Raw genomic sequence first — 15,296 nt, 5'->3', positions numbered from 1 at the left:
AACTGAACTCACTTTTATTATTACAACAATTTTCCTTTAAAACCGCATCTTCGTATATATTTGCAACTTATTCCTGTTGCATACAAACAAAATGCTCAGCTGTTTACCAGAAGAAAGGGAGAGGCAGCGGTTTTAGTGAACTATGGGTCATCCTTCTCGGCTGTCTTCACTCAGCTAGTCAGCCACTCCTTGGGGGCTTCTGGTATCTGAAGCCCTATCTCTTTCATCTTCAGCACCCCCTGGAGGGTCAGGAATAAGTACTTGAAGTTTGCAGTCTCTCTTTTCATTTCTACTTTTCCATCAGTCATATCTCCCTCTTGCAAAACTTGAAAGACAATACTTTCTTTGGGGTTTTATGAAAAGGTTGTTTCGGATCTACTTTTGATTTAGAGTAGCTTCGTTCTATGATCCTCCTTTGATATGGGTATCATGTCAGGCTCAACACTTCTACTGACCTTTCAATTCTCCTGTTTCCCAATCCGAACACTTATGGAGGTTTCAGGAGAACATCAAAGTTAGACAAGTAGGAGACTTTGAGTCCTTTCTTTTTTACCAATACACTTTGCAGAAAAGGCTTCTAATAAGATATAAGCATGAATTTTGTTTGATTAACATCACTCTTGAAATTTACTGATGTGTAGCGTCATAATAAGTAAACATCCTTGGTTTTTTGTTTGGTTTTGCATTATTTACCTTACACTTGTCTTTTTTCCCCTTCTCCATTTCACTTTCTCAGCCATGAAAATATTTTATTTTTAGTTTTAAAAAAAAATGTTTAGTTATTTAAATAGGAATGTAGCCACAATTTTTTCTTCTCTTTATTGCTTTATTTTTTCCATTATTTAAGTTTCCATCGATAATTAACATTTTATCTTCCTTTTGGTAATTTTCCACAGCTAATGTATAGCCGTGAGCTAAAAGCAAATACCATGGAGGTTTGAACCACTTTTCAACATGAATGTAGAACAGTCATGTGTTCTAGAAAAGGTGAAGGAGTAAAACACTGAGAGATTTAAATCTTTTGTGGTCCTTCTCTACACATACCTTTTTTTTTTATAGTTTTTATCCATTTATGACTATTTTAGAAATTAACCCAGATTATGGCCTATTTTTAAGCAGAAGTGAAAAGGTTTACTCCATAGTTCCTAGATATTATATTATGCACGACACTTGAAGGAGATGCCTTATAAAGTTTTAGTCTGTGAACTGAAAATTGTCCAGGGTTTTAAAAAGTTAGTCTTATTATTTATAAGGCAGCCCAGAAATCCACATCCCACCCCACTTTGAGGATGGTCACTGTGGTTGCATGGAAGTTACCCCCCTCCTTTGGGGTGCTCTTGCTTTCTCTTGTTTCATCTAGAAAGGCTGCTGTGGAAAAGGTCAAGCCTGTTGCTACGGCTCCCATGGGCTTCCAGAGTTCCGAAATCTCTGTAGGGAAGCTCAGTTACACTCTACTGCCCAGCCAGCCAGGAACAGAGCTAACATTTCACATTGGAGCCTGGGAGGTACCACTTTGCCCCCCTTCCACCTTTGGCTGACCCATTCTATTCCTACTCTACTAAAGGACATGCCTTCCTTCTCACAGGATGGTTCACCTGTCTGTGGAAGATGAATGCCATTCTGGAGGTATCTTGTATCATCTAAACTTGGATTTAGCCTGCAAAAGAGCCTAGCAAATAACGGTTTTGAGTGACAGGGCAAAGCACAGGTAACAGAATGAATCACATCTTACCTGGCCTCAGTGTAAGTACCTGTGAAAGGAAGGGCTGAAGTTAGATGAGCTTTTGGTCTCTTCCTGCTTGACCATTCCACAGTTCTGCGGATCCACAAACTGCTGATAATATGAAGCTGGTATTACCAGGAGTGACAGTCCCAGCTCTCTCCATGCAAACGAGCCACATGTTTATAGCAGTGATAGTAGGGAGATTGACATATGGCGAAGGCTACTCTCCTTGGATTCAGGGATTCAGAACATAACTCAGTTGGCTTATAAAGAAGTAATCGGCAGGGCACCTGGCTGGCTTGGTCAGCAGAGCATGTGACTCTTGATCTTGGGGTTGTAAGTTTGAGCCCCATGTTGGGTATAGAGATTACTTTAAAATAAAGTATTTTTTTGTAAAAAAAAGAAGTAATTGGCAATAAACTTGCCTATTTCTTGGGGGGAAAAAGTAACTGACTTTTCTGCTTTCATTAGATTTTTCTCTGATCTTTTTCTTTCATATGGGAAATAATGTAACTCGTCATTTTCTTAGTATTTAAAATGTGGAAGACAAATCCCAGAACACTGAATTGACTTTTGTAATCCAGAAACTGTGGTGCTTTTTCCTTATATACAATAGTTAAGCTTTTATTTAGAGATGAGGCTATAAGACTATTTCTAGAGGAGAAAAGGTAAGAGTAGGCAACCTGGATATATCAGTGGCTTTCCAAACAAATTTCATTTCCCATAACTGTCTATAGTTCAATAATTTTTTGTAATTCATATTCAGCTGCTTGAATCTATAGGTGGACCTAAATCCCCATACAACTATGGTTATTTCAGGTGTTTTTCCTATTAAGTACCATAAAAAACACTAACAGTGGAACAATGTACTTCATTGGATCTTGGGGAATGAAGAATAAGGATATGGTTTTACCATCATTATTCTGCCTAAAGAGACTCTCAGAAAATTCATTGTATAACAAATCTACATGGATCTTTTTGCAGCCTCAAAACTATGTGACTATGGGAGTTGAAAAGCCCTGTGACAAATCTGGTAGAAGTAAGAATTCAGCAAAAGCTAATAAATCCAAAAATATGTTCATCATATCCTTTCTGACTTCCCATCTGCCCTTCCTGGACTACAGCATTGGCCTCCTATCTGGGTGACCTGCTTCTGCTCATGCACCAGTCTGTTCTCCACAGAGCAGCCACAGTGCTCCTGTCACAACTAAAGTCAGATCAAGTCATTTCTGTGCTCAAAACTTTGCCAAGACTCCCTCTAACTCAGAATAAAAAATTCTTACAATGGCCCACAAGGCCATTTGGTTGGCCATGCCCTGTCCATTTCCTTTCTGACATCTTCACGTACTTTCCCCTCACTCCTCTGTTCCCTCAGTGGCCTCGATGCTGTTCCTTGCTGAAAGGCCTTGTAGTGGCTGTTCTCAATGTCTGGTGCACCTTTCCCCCAGACAATTCCCTCTGCTACTTCACATCTTTGTTCAGATATCACCTTCCTGAGGAGGTCTGACTACTCTACTTAAAATTCCAACCTGCACCCCCACCCCACATACTGATGTGTCTTAGCCTACTGGATTTTTTTATTACTTCCATAACATCTATTACCTTCTAGAGTGATATAAAATTCAAGGCCATTTTGATTATATTTATTGTTTATGGCCTGTCTCTCCATGCTAGAACATATCCTCCATGAGGGCAGGAATCTTTGTCAGTTTTGTTCAGCAATCTATCCCAAGCACCTAGAGCAGTGCTTAGCACACAGGAGGCATTCAATAAATATTTAGTGAATGAATGGACAATACTTAAACCTCAGTGACTGTCCCTGTGTGCTAGCTATTACATCAAGTACTTTATGTGATTATTTCTTTTAGACTTCCCAACATGAGGGATAAACATTTTCCCCATTTTACAGATGAAGAAACTGAGAGGTTAACTAGCTTATCTGAAGTCACAAGTCTAACTCCAAGTAAGCACAGCCTGTTTGACCCCAAAGACTATCCCCTTTGCATTATAACATCTGGAAATGAATATGTAGAAAATGGATACTAATCTGATGCCAGCAGCTGAGGTCAAGACACAGAAATGTCCACAGGCAGTAGATTTCTTTGGTAACATCTTTTGAAACCACCCTAAGGTGGGAAATAGAGCAAGTTTTCAGGTCCCCCTCCGTCCTGCTGTAATCAAACCTGCCAATAAAAGACAGAGGCTTCTGTGTTCAGTGGTCTCTATTTTGAACATTGGTATCTTCTGTCTGAATTGGAATTGTTTTGAGCATTAGCATATTCTTTGCAAACTATAGTAGTTTCAAAAGAGGTTATTACTTGGGTAACCACCAAGGGTAGTTTACCAATGTGACATGAGTGTAGGTAAGGGCATAATTTAAAGTTAGGCAGAGGTGTGCCTGGGTGGCCTAGCTGGTTAAATGCCATACTTCAGTTCAGGTCATCATCTCACAGTTCATGAGTTCAAGCCCCATATAGGGCTCTGTGCTGATAGCTCAGAGCCTGGAACCTTCTTCGGATTCTGTCTCCCTTTCTCCCTGCCCCTTCCCCCACCCTCTCTCTTTCGTTCTCTCTCTCTCAAAAATAAATAAATATTTAAAAATTTTTAAAAAACAACAAAATTAAAAAAAATAAAGTTAGGCAGAATATCCCAGACAAGTTACTCATGCCTCAGTTTTCTCGTCCCCACACTAGTGTCTTCTACAGTCCCTCGTGAGTCACTATGTCTGATTCTAAGTGACAAGTTAGAGTCTGTGAGGTTTCAGGTTTGGCATTCATGAATGCTCCTGGATCGATTGTTCCCTATTCTGAATCTTGTTATTGTGGTGCTCAATGGCTTTTCTAGTAGGAGGGCAAATAAAAGGAAACATAATGAAAAACTATATATTGCTGCTTCAAGAAAAATCTGGTGGCTATGAGGTGAAGGGGAGTTGGCTGATCATAACTGTCACTGGGTACTCATGGAAAGGGTGGGGGGCTTGGGGTACGATGGGGGTTAAAATCATTATTGTACCATTTCTTAGTGCAAGGGAGAAAATTTATTTAGTCTACTTGGGCTCTAATTTTCTCATTTTTATTCTTGAATGTTTATTTATTTTGGCAGAGAGAGAGACAGAGAAGAGAACACGGGTGGGGCAGAGAGAGAGAGAGGGAGGGAAAGAATCCCAAGCAGGCTCTGCACTCTCAGCACAGAGCCTCATGAACTGTGAGATCATGACCTGAGCCAAAAGCAAGAGACCCATGTTCAACTGAGCCACCCAGGCACCCCAAATTTTCTCATTTTTAAAAAGAGAATAATAATTTCTACTTCTCAGGGTTACTGTAAAGATACAGTAGTATAGAGGATACTGTGCTGAATTGCATCATATGGGTTGAATTTCAACTGTTTAGAATCAAGAAATTCAATATCTACCATTACCACAGGGTTGAGGGACAACTCTAAATCCCTCCATCATCCTAGAACTATGCTGTGTTATCTCTGCTTTTTGAAAGTTATTCATTCCTACCAAGTGTAACAAAATATTTCATTTATTATTTCCATCTTAATGTGTGATCCAGCTTACTGAAAAGAAAGTTACCATGATTTCCATAATATCACACTCCCTAAAACATCTGCCTTAATTCATCCTAACTTCATATAATATTGGTATTGGGAAAGGGACCCTCAGGCCACACACTGGGTTGTCTGATGTTTATATTCACACTTTCTACTGCAGTGTTTCTGACCTTTGTTGAGTCACAGTGTTCTCTGGGAATCTGATAAAAACTACGGTCTTTCTCAGCAAAAACAAATTCTCAACTGTGCCTAATTTTGCACATAATTTCAGATCAACCAAGACCCTGTTGAAATCTATTCAAGGATAGAAGTTAAGAACTCTTGCCGAATGGTAGTTATAAGTACCATTTCTCCTTTAATCACTGATAGTATTTGTGGATTATTTGCATAAAACAATAATTTTGTGTCACTTTGTCTTCCTGAATTACTTTAATTTAGGGTTTTTTTTTTCACTGTGACTAAGAATAAAGGCATTTATAATAAGTGTTCCAGGATTTATTTTATAACCCTTGGCTTACAATTCAATTGGTAACTGATCTGTGCTTATAACCACATTGACGCTGAACGAGCCATTGTTCCTAAGATTTACTGAGGTCAGCCAAGCCCTGAGCACATATCAGTCTCCATAGTTTCCATTTTACCACTGGACATCTAATAACAAAGCAGAGGGTAAAAATAGATCAAGCCTAGTGTTTACATACATTCCACAGAATTGCATTTATAACGCTAAGGATTTTAATCAACAACACTTTTAACAATCCAAAGAGAGATATTTCATTTAGCGGGGAAAAGTTGCTCCTCCATTTTGAGAGAATGAAAATACAACCTAAAGGAATTACGAAGATTCTGAAATGTTCAAAGAATATTATTTGCACCTGTTAGCTCTAGGTCTAAAAAAAGAAAAACTAAAATAACCCCAGGATTAGGTTGGCTTTCTTTTCCTTTACATTGCATTACATAAAGGGAAAAATATTGGTGTTTTCTTCCCTCTCTTGTTTCTGTGTCAACATTTCTAGGTTAGTATATTTCTACCAAGAGTCTGAGTTCTTCAACATTAAAGCCATTAATGAATACCTACCTACCTTCCTGCCTACATAAAATACAGGCATAGTAGGAAAGAACACGATGTGAAGTTGAGTATAGGAAAATAATTACAGTTCCATTTCCTATAGAATATATCCAATTATATATATATCCAATTATATATAAATATGAATAGGGGTGCCTGGGTGGCTCAGTCAGTTGAGCGTCCGACTTCGGCTCATGTCATGATCTCACAGTTTGTGAGTTCGAGCCCTGCATCGGGCTCTGTGCTGACAGCTCTGAGCCTGGAGCCTGTTTTGGATTCTGTGTCTTCCTCTCTCTCTGCCCCTCCCCTACTCGTGCTCTGTCTTTCTCTGCCTCTCAAAAATAAAGAAACTTAATAAAAAAATTTTTTAATAAATATGAATATTACACATATGGTTAAAAGAAGAATTTGTTTAAAATTTTAACATAAAATTTAGCAATTGAGTTGAAGAAGTGAAGATCTCTTTAAAATACAAATTCATAGGGCGCCTGGGTGGCTCAGTCAGTTAAGCGTCCGACTTCAGCTCAGGTCATGATCTTGAGGTTCATGAGTTCCAGCTCCATGTCAGGCTCTGTGCTGTCAGCTCGGAGCCTGGAGCCTGGAGCCTGCTTCGGATTCTGTGACTCCCTCTCTCTCTGCCCCTCCCCTGCTCATGTTCTCTCAAAAATAAATAAACTTAAAAAAAATTGTAATACAAATGCAGAAAACTCTATAGATTCTATAGCCTTGGGGAAAGGAAATAAATACACAAGCAGTGACATTAACAACTATACAATAATGAAAATACCCATCTTCTACCTCTTCTATAGACTCAGCACAGTCTTGGAAAATGGATATTTAAAATGTAATCCTCCTCTATTACAAGACAGCTGCTTTCCTAAATGAGGTTCTTAATGTTCTGTGGAACATTCTTCAGAACAAAATGATGCTGCCACATACACATGGTGTTAATTCCCCCCAACTTTCCTTTGGAAGGCAGTTCATCTGAAGCAAGTGCTAAAAGAAATGAATTCATCTTAGCGACAATATTTCCATATTTACAGCCAACACAAAGTCCTTCTGAATATCCCATGAAAGTGAGATGGCAAGATGATCCTGTTCCATTTTAAATGGAATTTCATAACGTTGCCATCATATATCCTAGGTAAGCCCCAGCAGACTCTGGCTCTGTTACTGAACAGAGCAGAAACTCCCAGGAGGTCCCTGCTCGTGCCCAAGAAACAACAGCTGTAGATCAGGTGCTGCTTAAACCCACTGGGGATTCATTCAGGAATTTCTTCCTTCAGAAATCATCCTCACTTTGATACAAACCACTGTGTTATTTCCTTAATAATACCTTTAAATCCCAGAAATAAACACTTTTCTAGTTGTCCTAACAGATATTTTGTGGACTTAAATTTTGTAAAACTTAAAATTATATTATTATGTTTATAACAAAAGAATGCAACTATGCCAGATGCTTTGGAGGGGATTCAAGGCAGCAAGTGGTTATTTACCACATAGTCCAAAAATGTCTATGTTTTCAAGTTCAGCAATGTCTTCTGTGGACTATGGATAGATTTTTTAAAATATTTTTTAACATTTATTTATTTTTGAGAGACTGAGAGAGACAGAGTGTGAGTGGGGGAGGGTCAGAGAGAAGGTGACACAGAATCCGAAGCAGGCTCCAGGCTCCAGGCTCCGAGCTGTCAGCACACAGCCCTACGTGGGGCTCAAACCCACAAACCACAAGATCATGACCTGAGCTGAAGTTGGACACTTAACTGACTGGGCCACCCAAGTGCCCCAGGATTTTTAATAAAATCACATAAATCTTGCAAGTGTTTTTTTGATTCCCATGAAACATTTCATTCTGGATATCAAGAAAATAAAAACTGGCTTGGGCTGAGAAAGTAAGCATCTGCCCAGCATTCATCAGGCTGGAACAAAAGACACAGAAGCCAATTGCAAAGTTCACAGGAAACATTTCTCCAAGGGATACTGCTGCTGTAAAAGGCTGTGGTAACCTCCTTCTTTGTGTGACTACAGATCACTGAGAAACTTTCTTCTCTAATATCAAAGATTATCAGTAAGTTTGCTGTTTGAAATTTTATCAGTGAGAATGAGACAATGTACTCTTACCTGGATGACCCCAGTCACTGTTGACACAAAGAAGCAGCCTCAGTTCCCAACCCTGGGGCTGAGCTCCCACATTAAGGGTTTCTGGATACAACAGTCCTCACTTATCTCAACTTCACTGTTTCCAGTAGAAACAGGACCCTGGGTTCACTTTGCAAACCAAACCTGCATGTAAACTCCACTCTTCCTAGAATGCTATAATAACTCTCTTTCCCTCTGTGGCGTGGTCTCCCTCATTGCAATGGGTTGATCAATCTACTTTGATCAGAGTACAGATTTATTCCTGGTATTCTTAAGCTGACTGAGATAAGGGCCTAGTTTTATAAAATGTTCTAGCTGGGGTGCCTCTGTGGCTCAGTCGGTTGAGCGTCCGACTTCAGCTCAGGTCATGATCTCATACTCAATGAGTTCGAGACCTGCATCGGGCCCTGTGCTGACAGCTCAAAGCCTGGAGCCTGCTTCAGATTCTGTGTCTCCCTCTCTCTCTGCCCCTCCCCTGATCATGCTCTGTCTCTCTCTGTCTCAAAAATAAATAAAAACATAAAGTGTTCTAGCTAAAGAAAATATCTGCTGCCTGAACAATAGCTCAGAATTGGTTCTCAGATATTGAAAAAGTAGAACACATCTCTGCTGTAGTTTGGGCGCCTGTGACCTGTGAATTTTAAATTCTATACTGGCTTCTCATCTAAGTAGAAACATTCTGAGGGCCAGGAAACCTGCTGTGAGTGTTGAAATGATATTTTCTGGCTCTGCTGCTGCTGAATGTTGAAATCAATCTGTGGCAAAACTTCTCTGCTTCTAGCAATATCACAGTTGGCAATGCAAGCAAGGCACGCCAGTGTGATTATAAAGTGTGAAATTCAAAGAGAATGTAAAGGGAAACAGGTAGACAGAAGTCCCAGGTCTCCCAAACACATGGCCTCACTCCACACCTGGTTTAAATGTAGGGCTGCCAGATTAAAAAGAAAGGGAAATGATGTAGGAGGGTTATTCAGAGAACGTGCCTTTGCCCTAAGGTTGGAAGGCTGCTTTTGACATACCCGTGGGAGTAGCCATAATCATAGGCTGAGGCTGTCTTCCGACTGGCTGCAGATGCATAGGTGGATGCAGTGGCCCGAGAGGCCTGCTGCTGGTACGAGGCAGCGGACGCCTGGCTGAAGGCCTCGGATTCCTGGCGGTGCGCGGCAGAGGACCGGCTGCTGTAGGCCGTGGAGCCGTGGGTGTAGATGGCAGAACTTTTCTTCTCCTGCTGGTAGTGGCTCATGGTGGTGCGAAGGTCCTTGTTGCGGTAGCTGCTGTCATAGTGCTGGTGGAGCTTCTGATAAAATGGCAAAGACATCGTGTGCCCCGGAGGGAACCAGGTAACCTATAAGAAAGTAGCAAATTTTGAGTGAATTATTAAGTAACAAGTGGGCACCTGGGTGGCTCAGTCAGTTAAGTGTTCAATTCTTCTTTTTTCTTTTTTAATATTTATTTATTTATTTTTGAGAGAGAGAGAGAGAGAGAGAGAGAGGGGAGAGAGAGAGAGAGAGAGAGAGAGAGAGTGGGGTAGGGGCAGAGAGAGAGGGAGAGAGAGAATCCCAAGCAAGCTCTGCACTGTCAGCACAGAACCCAATGTGGGGCTTGAACTCACAAATTCTGAGATCACCACCTGAGCCAAAACCAAGAGTCGGATGCTCAACTGACTGAGCCACCCAGGCACCCCTAAGTTTCTGTCTGATTCTTGATTTCGGCTCAGGTTATGATCTCACAGTTTCGTGAGTTCGAGCCCCATGTCAGGCTCTGTGCTGACTGTGCAGGGCCTGCTTGGGATTCTCTGTCTCCCTCTCTCTCCCTCTCTCTCTCTCTCTCAACATAAAAAAAAAAAAAAAGAAAAAGAAAAACAAAAGAAAGAAAGAAACAAGTCATCTAAACCAATATGCAAAAGTTAATACTCTTATCTTTTCCAAAGAGCAAATGGAAAATGATGTGAAGGTTAGCTTAACTGGTTACTCAGCAAACTTTCTACTTCATGGCCCACTTAAGCCCCCTCCTGCCATTAGGTCTTCTAATAGTGCAGGTTTCTTTTTGTTTGTTTGTTTTAATATCTAGGAGGTCTTTACAAAATTTCCCTACTCTGGCTATTTGCTTTTTCCTCAGGCCTTTCATAATATGTATTTCTAATTTTCTGGCATTTCATTCTGATGGGGGCTTCTACTGGGAGAATATGTAATGAGGAGAGCCTGTGTATAGTCAACGTGGTTTTCATTCAACAAACAATTACTGAGCACTTACTACGAGCCTGGTTCTGTTCCAGCACAAGAAATATACAGATGAACAAAACAAACAAAATCCCTGCTCTGATAACTTTATATAGGACCTTATATTCTATAGCAGGAGATAGCCAAAAGAGAAAATAACTAAAATGTAAGGTAAACAGAATGTGTTAAATGCTACAGTCAAAAACAAAGGGGGAAAAAAACAAAGAGTTGGGATGCAATTTTAGACAGCCTCATTAGGGATAGCTTCTGAGCATGAGAGTGACATCTGAGCATGAGAATATCAGAGGAAGAGTGTTTAGATGGAAGACCATTGCAAAGACACGAGGGTGTGAGCGTGCCTGTTGTACTCCAGGAGTAGCAAATGGCAGTGAAGCTGCAAGGAGTGAGCAGGGTGCAAAGAGAGGTATAGGAGAGGATATGTTGGGGGTGGGGTGGGAGGGTAGACAGCGTAGGGCCTGAGAAGTGACTGCAAAGACTTTGTCTTTTACTCTGAAAGGGCAGAAAAACCATCAAAAGGTTACAAGCTGAGACTCATTGTGGTTGATACATAAATGATAGACTACTGAGAGACAAGAAGGAAAGCCAGGAGACCAATCAAAAGGCTGTTGTGGGGGTGTCTGCCTGGCTCAGTTGGTGGAGCGTGTGACTCTTCATCTTGGGGTTGTGGGTTCAAGCCCCACATTGGGTGGAGAGATTACTTAAAAATAAAACTTTTAAAAAAATAAAAATAAATTTTAAAAAAAGAAGGCTGTTATGAGCTACGTTGTATTCCCCCAGATTCATATGTTGAAGTCCCAACCACCAGTACTTCAGAATGTGATTACATTTGGAGATAGGGTCGTTACAGAGGAAATGAGGTTAAAATGAGATCATTGGGATGGGCCCTCAGTCAATATGACTGGTGTCTCTGTAAGAAGAGAAAGTTAGAACACAGACATGTACATATACAGAGGAAGACTCTGTGAAGAGGGACAAGAAGATCATCTATAAGGGGGGCCTCAAAACACAACAACTCTGCCCACACCTTGATCTCAGATTTCTAGCCTCCAGAATTGTGACAAGATACATTTCTGTTGTTTAAGCCACCCAGTCTATGGTACCTTGTTAGGGCAGCCCTAGCAAATGAATACAAAGGCCACTGCAATAGTCCAGGCTAGACATGAAGATGGTGGCAGTGGAAGTGTGAAAAGTGATCAGACTCTGCACGTGTTTTGAAGGTGGAACCAACAGCATTTGCTGAAAGTTCTGAATTAGGGTGTGAAACAAAGAGGAGTGAGAGACGATGCTGAGGTTTTTGCCTGAGTGACTGGAAGAATGAAGTTGTTGACTGAGATGGGCAGGAGTGTCATAAAGCACAGTTAGGGATGGAAGTACGGGAGATAGGTTTGAGATATACTACAACTGAGATACCTGCTAGATATCCAAGTGGAGAGGTTAAGGTGGACACATGACTTTGGGCCACGGGGTAAAGGTCCAGGATGGACACCTACCTTTGGGAATCAGCAACATATGGATGGTATGCAAAGCCAAAAAAATAGATCAGAATGATTATAAATGGAAAAAGAAGTTCTAGGACTGAACCTTGGAGTTTGCTTATATGATTGACCCTTGAACAATGGCAGGGTCCCGCCATTGGGACCCACTGGGTCCCTCCGCCCGCACCCAGACAGTGGAAAATCCACATATAAACTTTGACCCCCCCAAACTTAACTACTAATAGCCAACTGTTGACTAGAAGCCTTACTGATAATATACACAGTAGATAAACACATATTTTGCACATTATATGTATTATATACTGTATTATTACAATAAAGTCAGATAAAAGAAAATATTAAGGAATCAAAAAGAAAATAGATTTACAGTACTGTACTATATTTATCAAAAAAATGTTGTGTATAAGAGGGGCCATGCAGTTCAAACCCATGTTATTTAAGGGTCAACAGCATTATCCTGTAATGAGCTCTCTCAAATCCCATGAACACTTGAAAAAGGTATAGTGTCAAACCAGACAATTTGCTCCATTAAGAATATGAAGGCTTCTAGTCTTCTTGCACAAAGAAGTAAGAAAGTCAGCCATCAGTGTCGAAGGTTGCACTGTGAACTTCAGCTAACAGTTCAACTGACAGTCAAAGATAAGTCTGTGTAGCAGAGAGAGGGAGGCTTCGCATTGTATGAGTTTTCTTAAATGCTGTGTCCACTGACAGGAGTTGTATCAGTCACACTGACAACGTTGGAGGAAGTAATAGTTTTATAGGAGTCCCTCCACCCATTTTTAATACTTTTGTGCATGTTCTGAAATGTGATTTGTAAATTTTACAAGTAAAAGTCGTTGTGAGGTAGTCAGTTTTTTCCAAATCTCTTTTTTGATTATTTTAAATGAGGAATGAATTCTTCTAAAGTTGCCATATTTTTTGTCAGGGTTAAATCAACTTTTTATTTAGACTCTTTTGTAAGTCAGCATGCATTCCCTAGGGAAGAAAATCCAGCAAACTCCACTCCAGAAATATTTATCTTGGGGCTCATGGAAGATATCAGTCTACATGGCATTTCCCAAGAGGAAAAAAATAGCTACTAGCAAGCAACTTTGCTTCGACCCTTAAATAGATTGCTATCTTCTGTTCTAAAACATACAGAATAATTATCATATGTAATGAATAATTATTAGATAAATTTTGATTTAAAAAGAATTAGAATATATTAATATAGAAATATGTTAGGCAGTTATAAAGATAATAGATACATTTCTTTAATGATGCATACTACATTGCAGCATGGCAAAGGTTGTTTAAAAGATGTCCAAACAAATGAATGACCTTCCTATGTATTAAGTTATAAGACAAGTTCATATAAGCTCAGGTGACTTGAAATGCTTACATTTTCACAAAGTAAAATCTTTAAATATTTTGCCCCAATTCTATTTTGTACTTCTTTATTTCTATTTTGCCCCAATTCTATTTTCTACTCTCTTTATTTCTATTTTGCCCTCAGTAGATTTATTTTTAATAGTACTTAGCATTGCAGGCACATCCATAATGTATTACAAGTAAACAGGGTCTGGCTTGTAGTCGTCAGAGCTGGTTGCCTCTGCTCTGACCTCTGGAACGAAGGTACAACTACCTTCGCTTCAAGTAAGTGAGGATTATCCCCAACACGTGACAGCTAGAGTATGCGGGGAGGAAAGATGGTTAAGACTGGCATTTTCTTTCTGAATATAATTTGGGAATTTGGGGAGAAATACTGATTACAAAATTAAAATCCTGAGATGATACTTTTGTGCAAGCGTTAGAGGCCCAAAGCTGATTAGAACCAGTCACAGAAAGTGTGAACTTTAGGATCATCATGTGGGGATCTGCGTTGCTACTGAACTATGACTTAACCATTTTCGGGTCAGAAATATCATAATGCACTCTTACATTTGTCCACATGGCATTGACATAACAAAATCACTGAATTCGAAACTACGGACTTCTGAGTGAATTTACCTCCTCTTGGTCTAATTTGTAATCAGGGAATATTGTAGGCATGTGGAAAACAGAAAACATATTACTTGCTGTCATCTCATCCATTCCAGATTCCAACCAAACCACAGAACTATAACTTGGAAAGAGTACTTGGACTCACACTTACAGTTCCACCTGAGACAGATCTTGTCTCCTTATAGTTCCAGGAACAGTAGCTTAACTTAAAAAGAACAGTGTGATGTGAGAGAATAGCTGTGCCAGCAGAAACTGGCACCCTGCTGCTTTTGTCTTCCCGCCCAGGGGCTCCACTTTCCTATTTCTCTGCTATTCTGACAGCTCTTTGAGCAAACCACTGAACTCACAAGATAGAAAGAAACCACATGCATGCAATGCTGTTAAGCACCTAAAATATCAAGTGCATTCTTCTGCCTCAGTGTCACACTTACCAGTTTGCAAAGGGGCGATGGTGGTGCACAAATGCTCCGAGGTGGCTGTGGAGCTGGACGAGAGAATGAAAAGCCCACGGAGGATGAATCCCAAAGAAAACGTGAAGAGGCAGGCCTAAAGACAGGACCCTGGGGACCAGTTCAAAAATAATGCATGTGGTCAGGCTGTAGAATGTCAGAGCCACACAGCCAGCCTTTTATGGCCAAGAAGGCAGACAAATATAGCAGCAAGTGGATGGGGCGGGTAGTCCTAACCAAGAGGAGGAGAGAGGCACTGGCAGGTAGCTGCCTCAGTCACGCACTTACATTAATGCCAGTCAATGGGCCTGTCCTGATTTCACCAAATGCAGGATTTTTATGAGGCTGGAAGAGCTATTTTCAATATGTCTTTTATGGCTGGATATTTAAAAGTGTAATGGAAAAAGGAGTTTGTGTTGTGAACTAAAAATAGGTGTGGTAATCTGATTCCCAAAATGGACTTCATGGAATTTTAATGCCAAGATATGGTTCTGGGTGTGCTGTTCGTAACACATGTACAGTACATTTAAAAGGCACAAGGTTTAAAAAGAACTTGAGGGTAACTAAAGGCAAAACACGTAAAAAATGGGTCCCATGTGGTGGCAACTTTGGCCTGACAATACACAGTCACTGTTTCTCTCA

At 40.3% G+C, this 15,296-nt stretch overlaps 1 protein-coding gene across 2 annotated transcripts in view; it reads right to left on the bottom strand.

Moving 5' to 3' along the window:
• Nucleotides 1-14,855, bottom strand: part of MYOM1 (myomesin 1) — a 140,175-nt gene extending 125,320 nt beyond the window's left edge. Inside the window, exons 1-2 of one of the 2 annotated variants that reach the window (XM_078435390.2) lie at nt 14,637-14,855; nt 9,506-9,831 (exon numbers count right to left, since the gene is read on the bottom strand). In XM_078435390.2, coding sequence (XP_078291516.1) covers nt 9,506-9,804 — 299 coding nt within the window. In that variant the 5' untranslated portion in view covers nt 9,805-9,831; nt 14,637-14,855. The remainder of the gene's footprint in view (nt 1-9,505; nt 9,832-14,636) is intronic. The other variant, XM_078435389.2, reaches the window with a different exon arrangement.
• Nucleotides 14,856-15,296: the final 441 nt, after the last annotated feature.

This window comes from Panthera onca, chromosome D3 (genome assembly GCF_046562875.1).
Source record: "Panthera onca isolate mPanOnc1 chromosome D3, mPanOnc1 haplotype 2, whole genome shotgun sequence".
NCBI lineage: Eukaryota > Metazoa > Chordata > Mammalia > Carnivora > Felidae > Panthera > Panthera onca.
The sequence above is the reverse complement of the archived record's forward strand: the minus strand, read 5'-3'. Positions and strand labels throughout refer to the sequence as shown.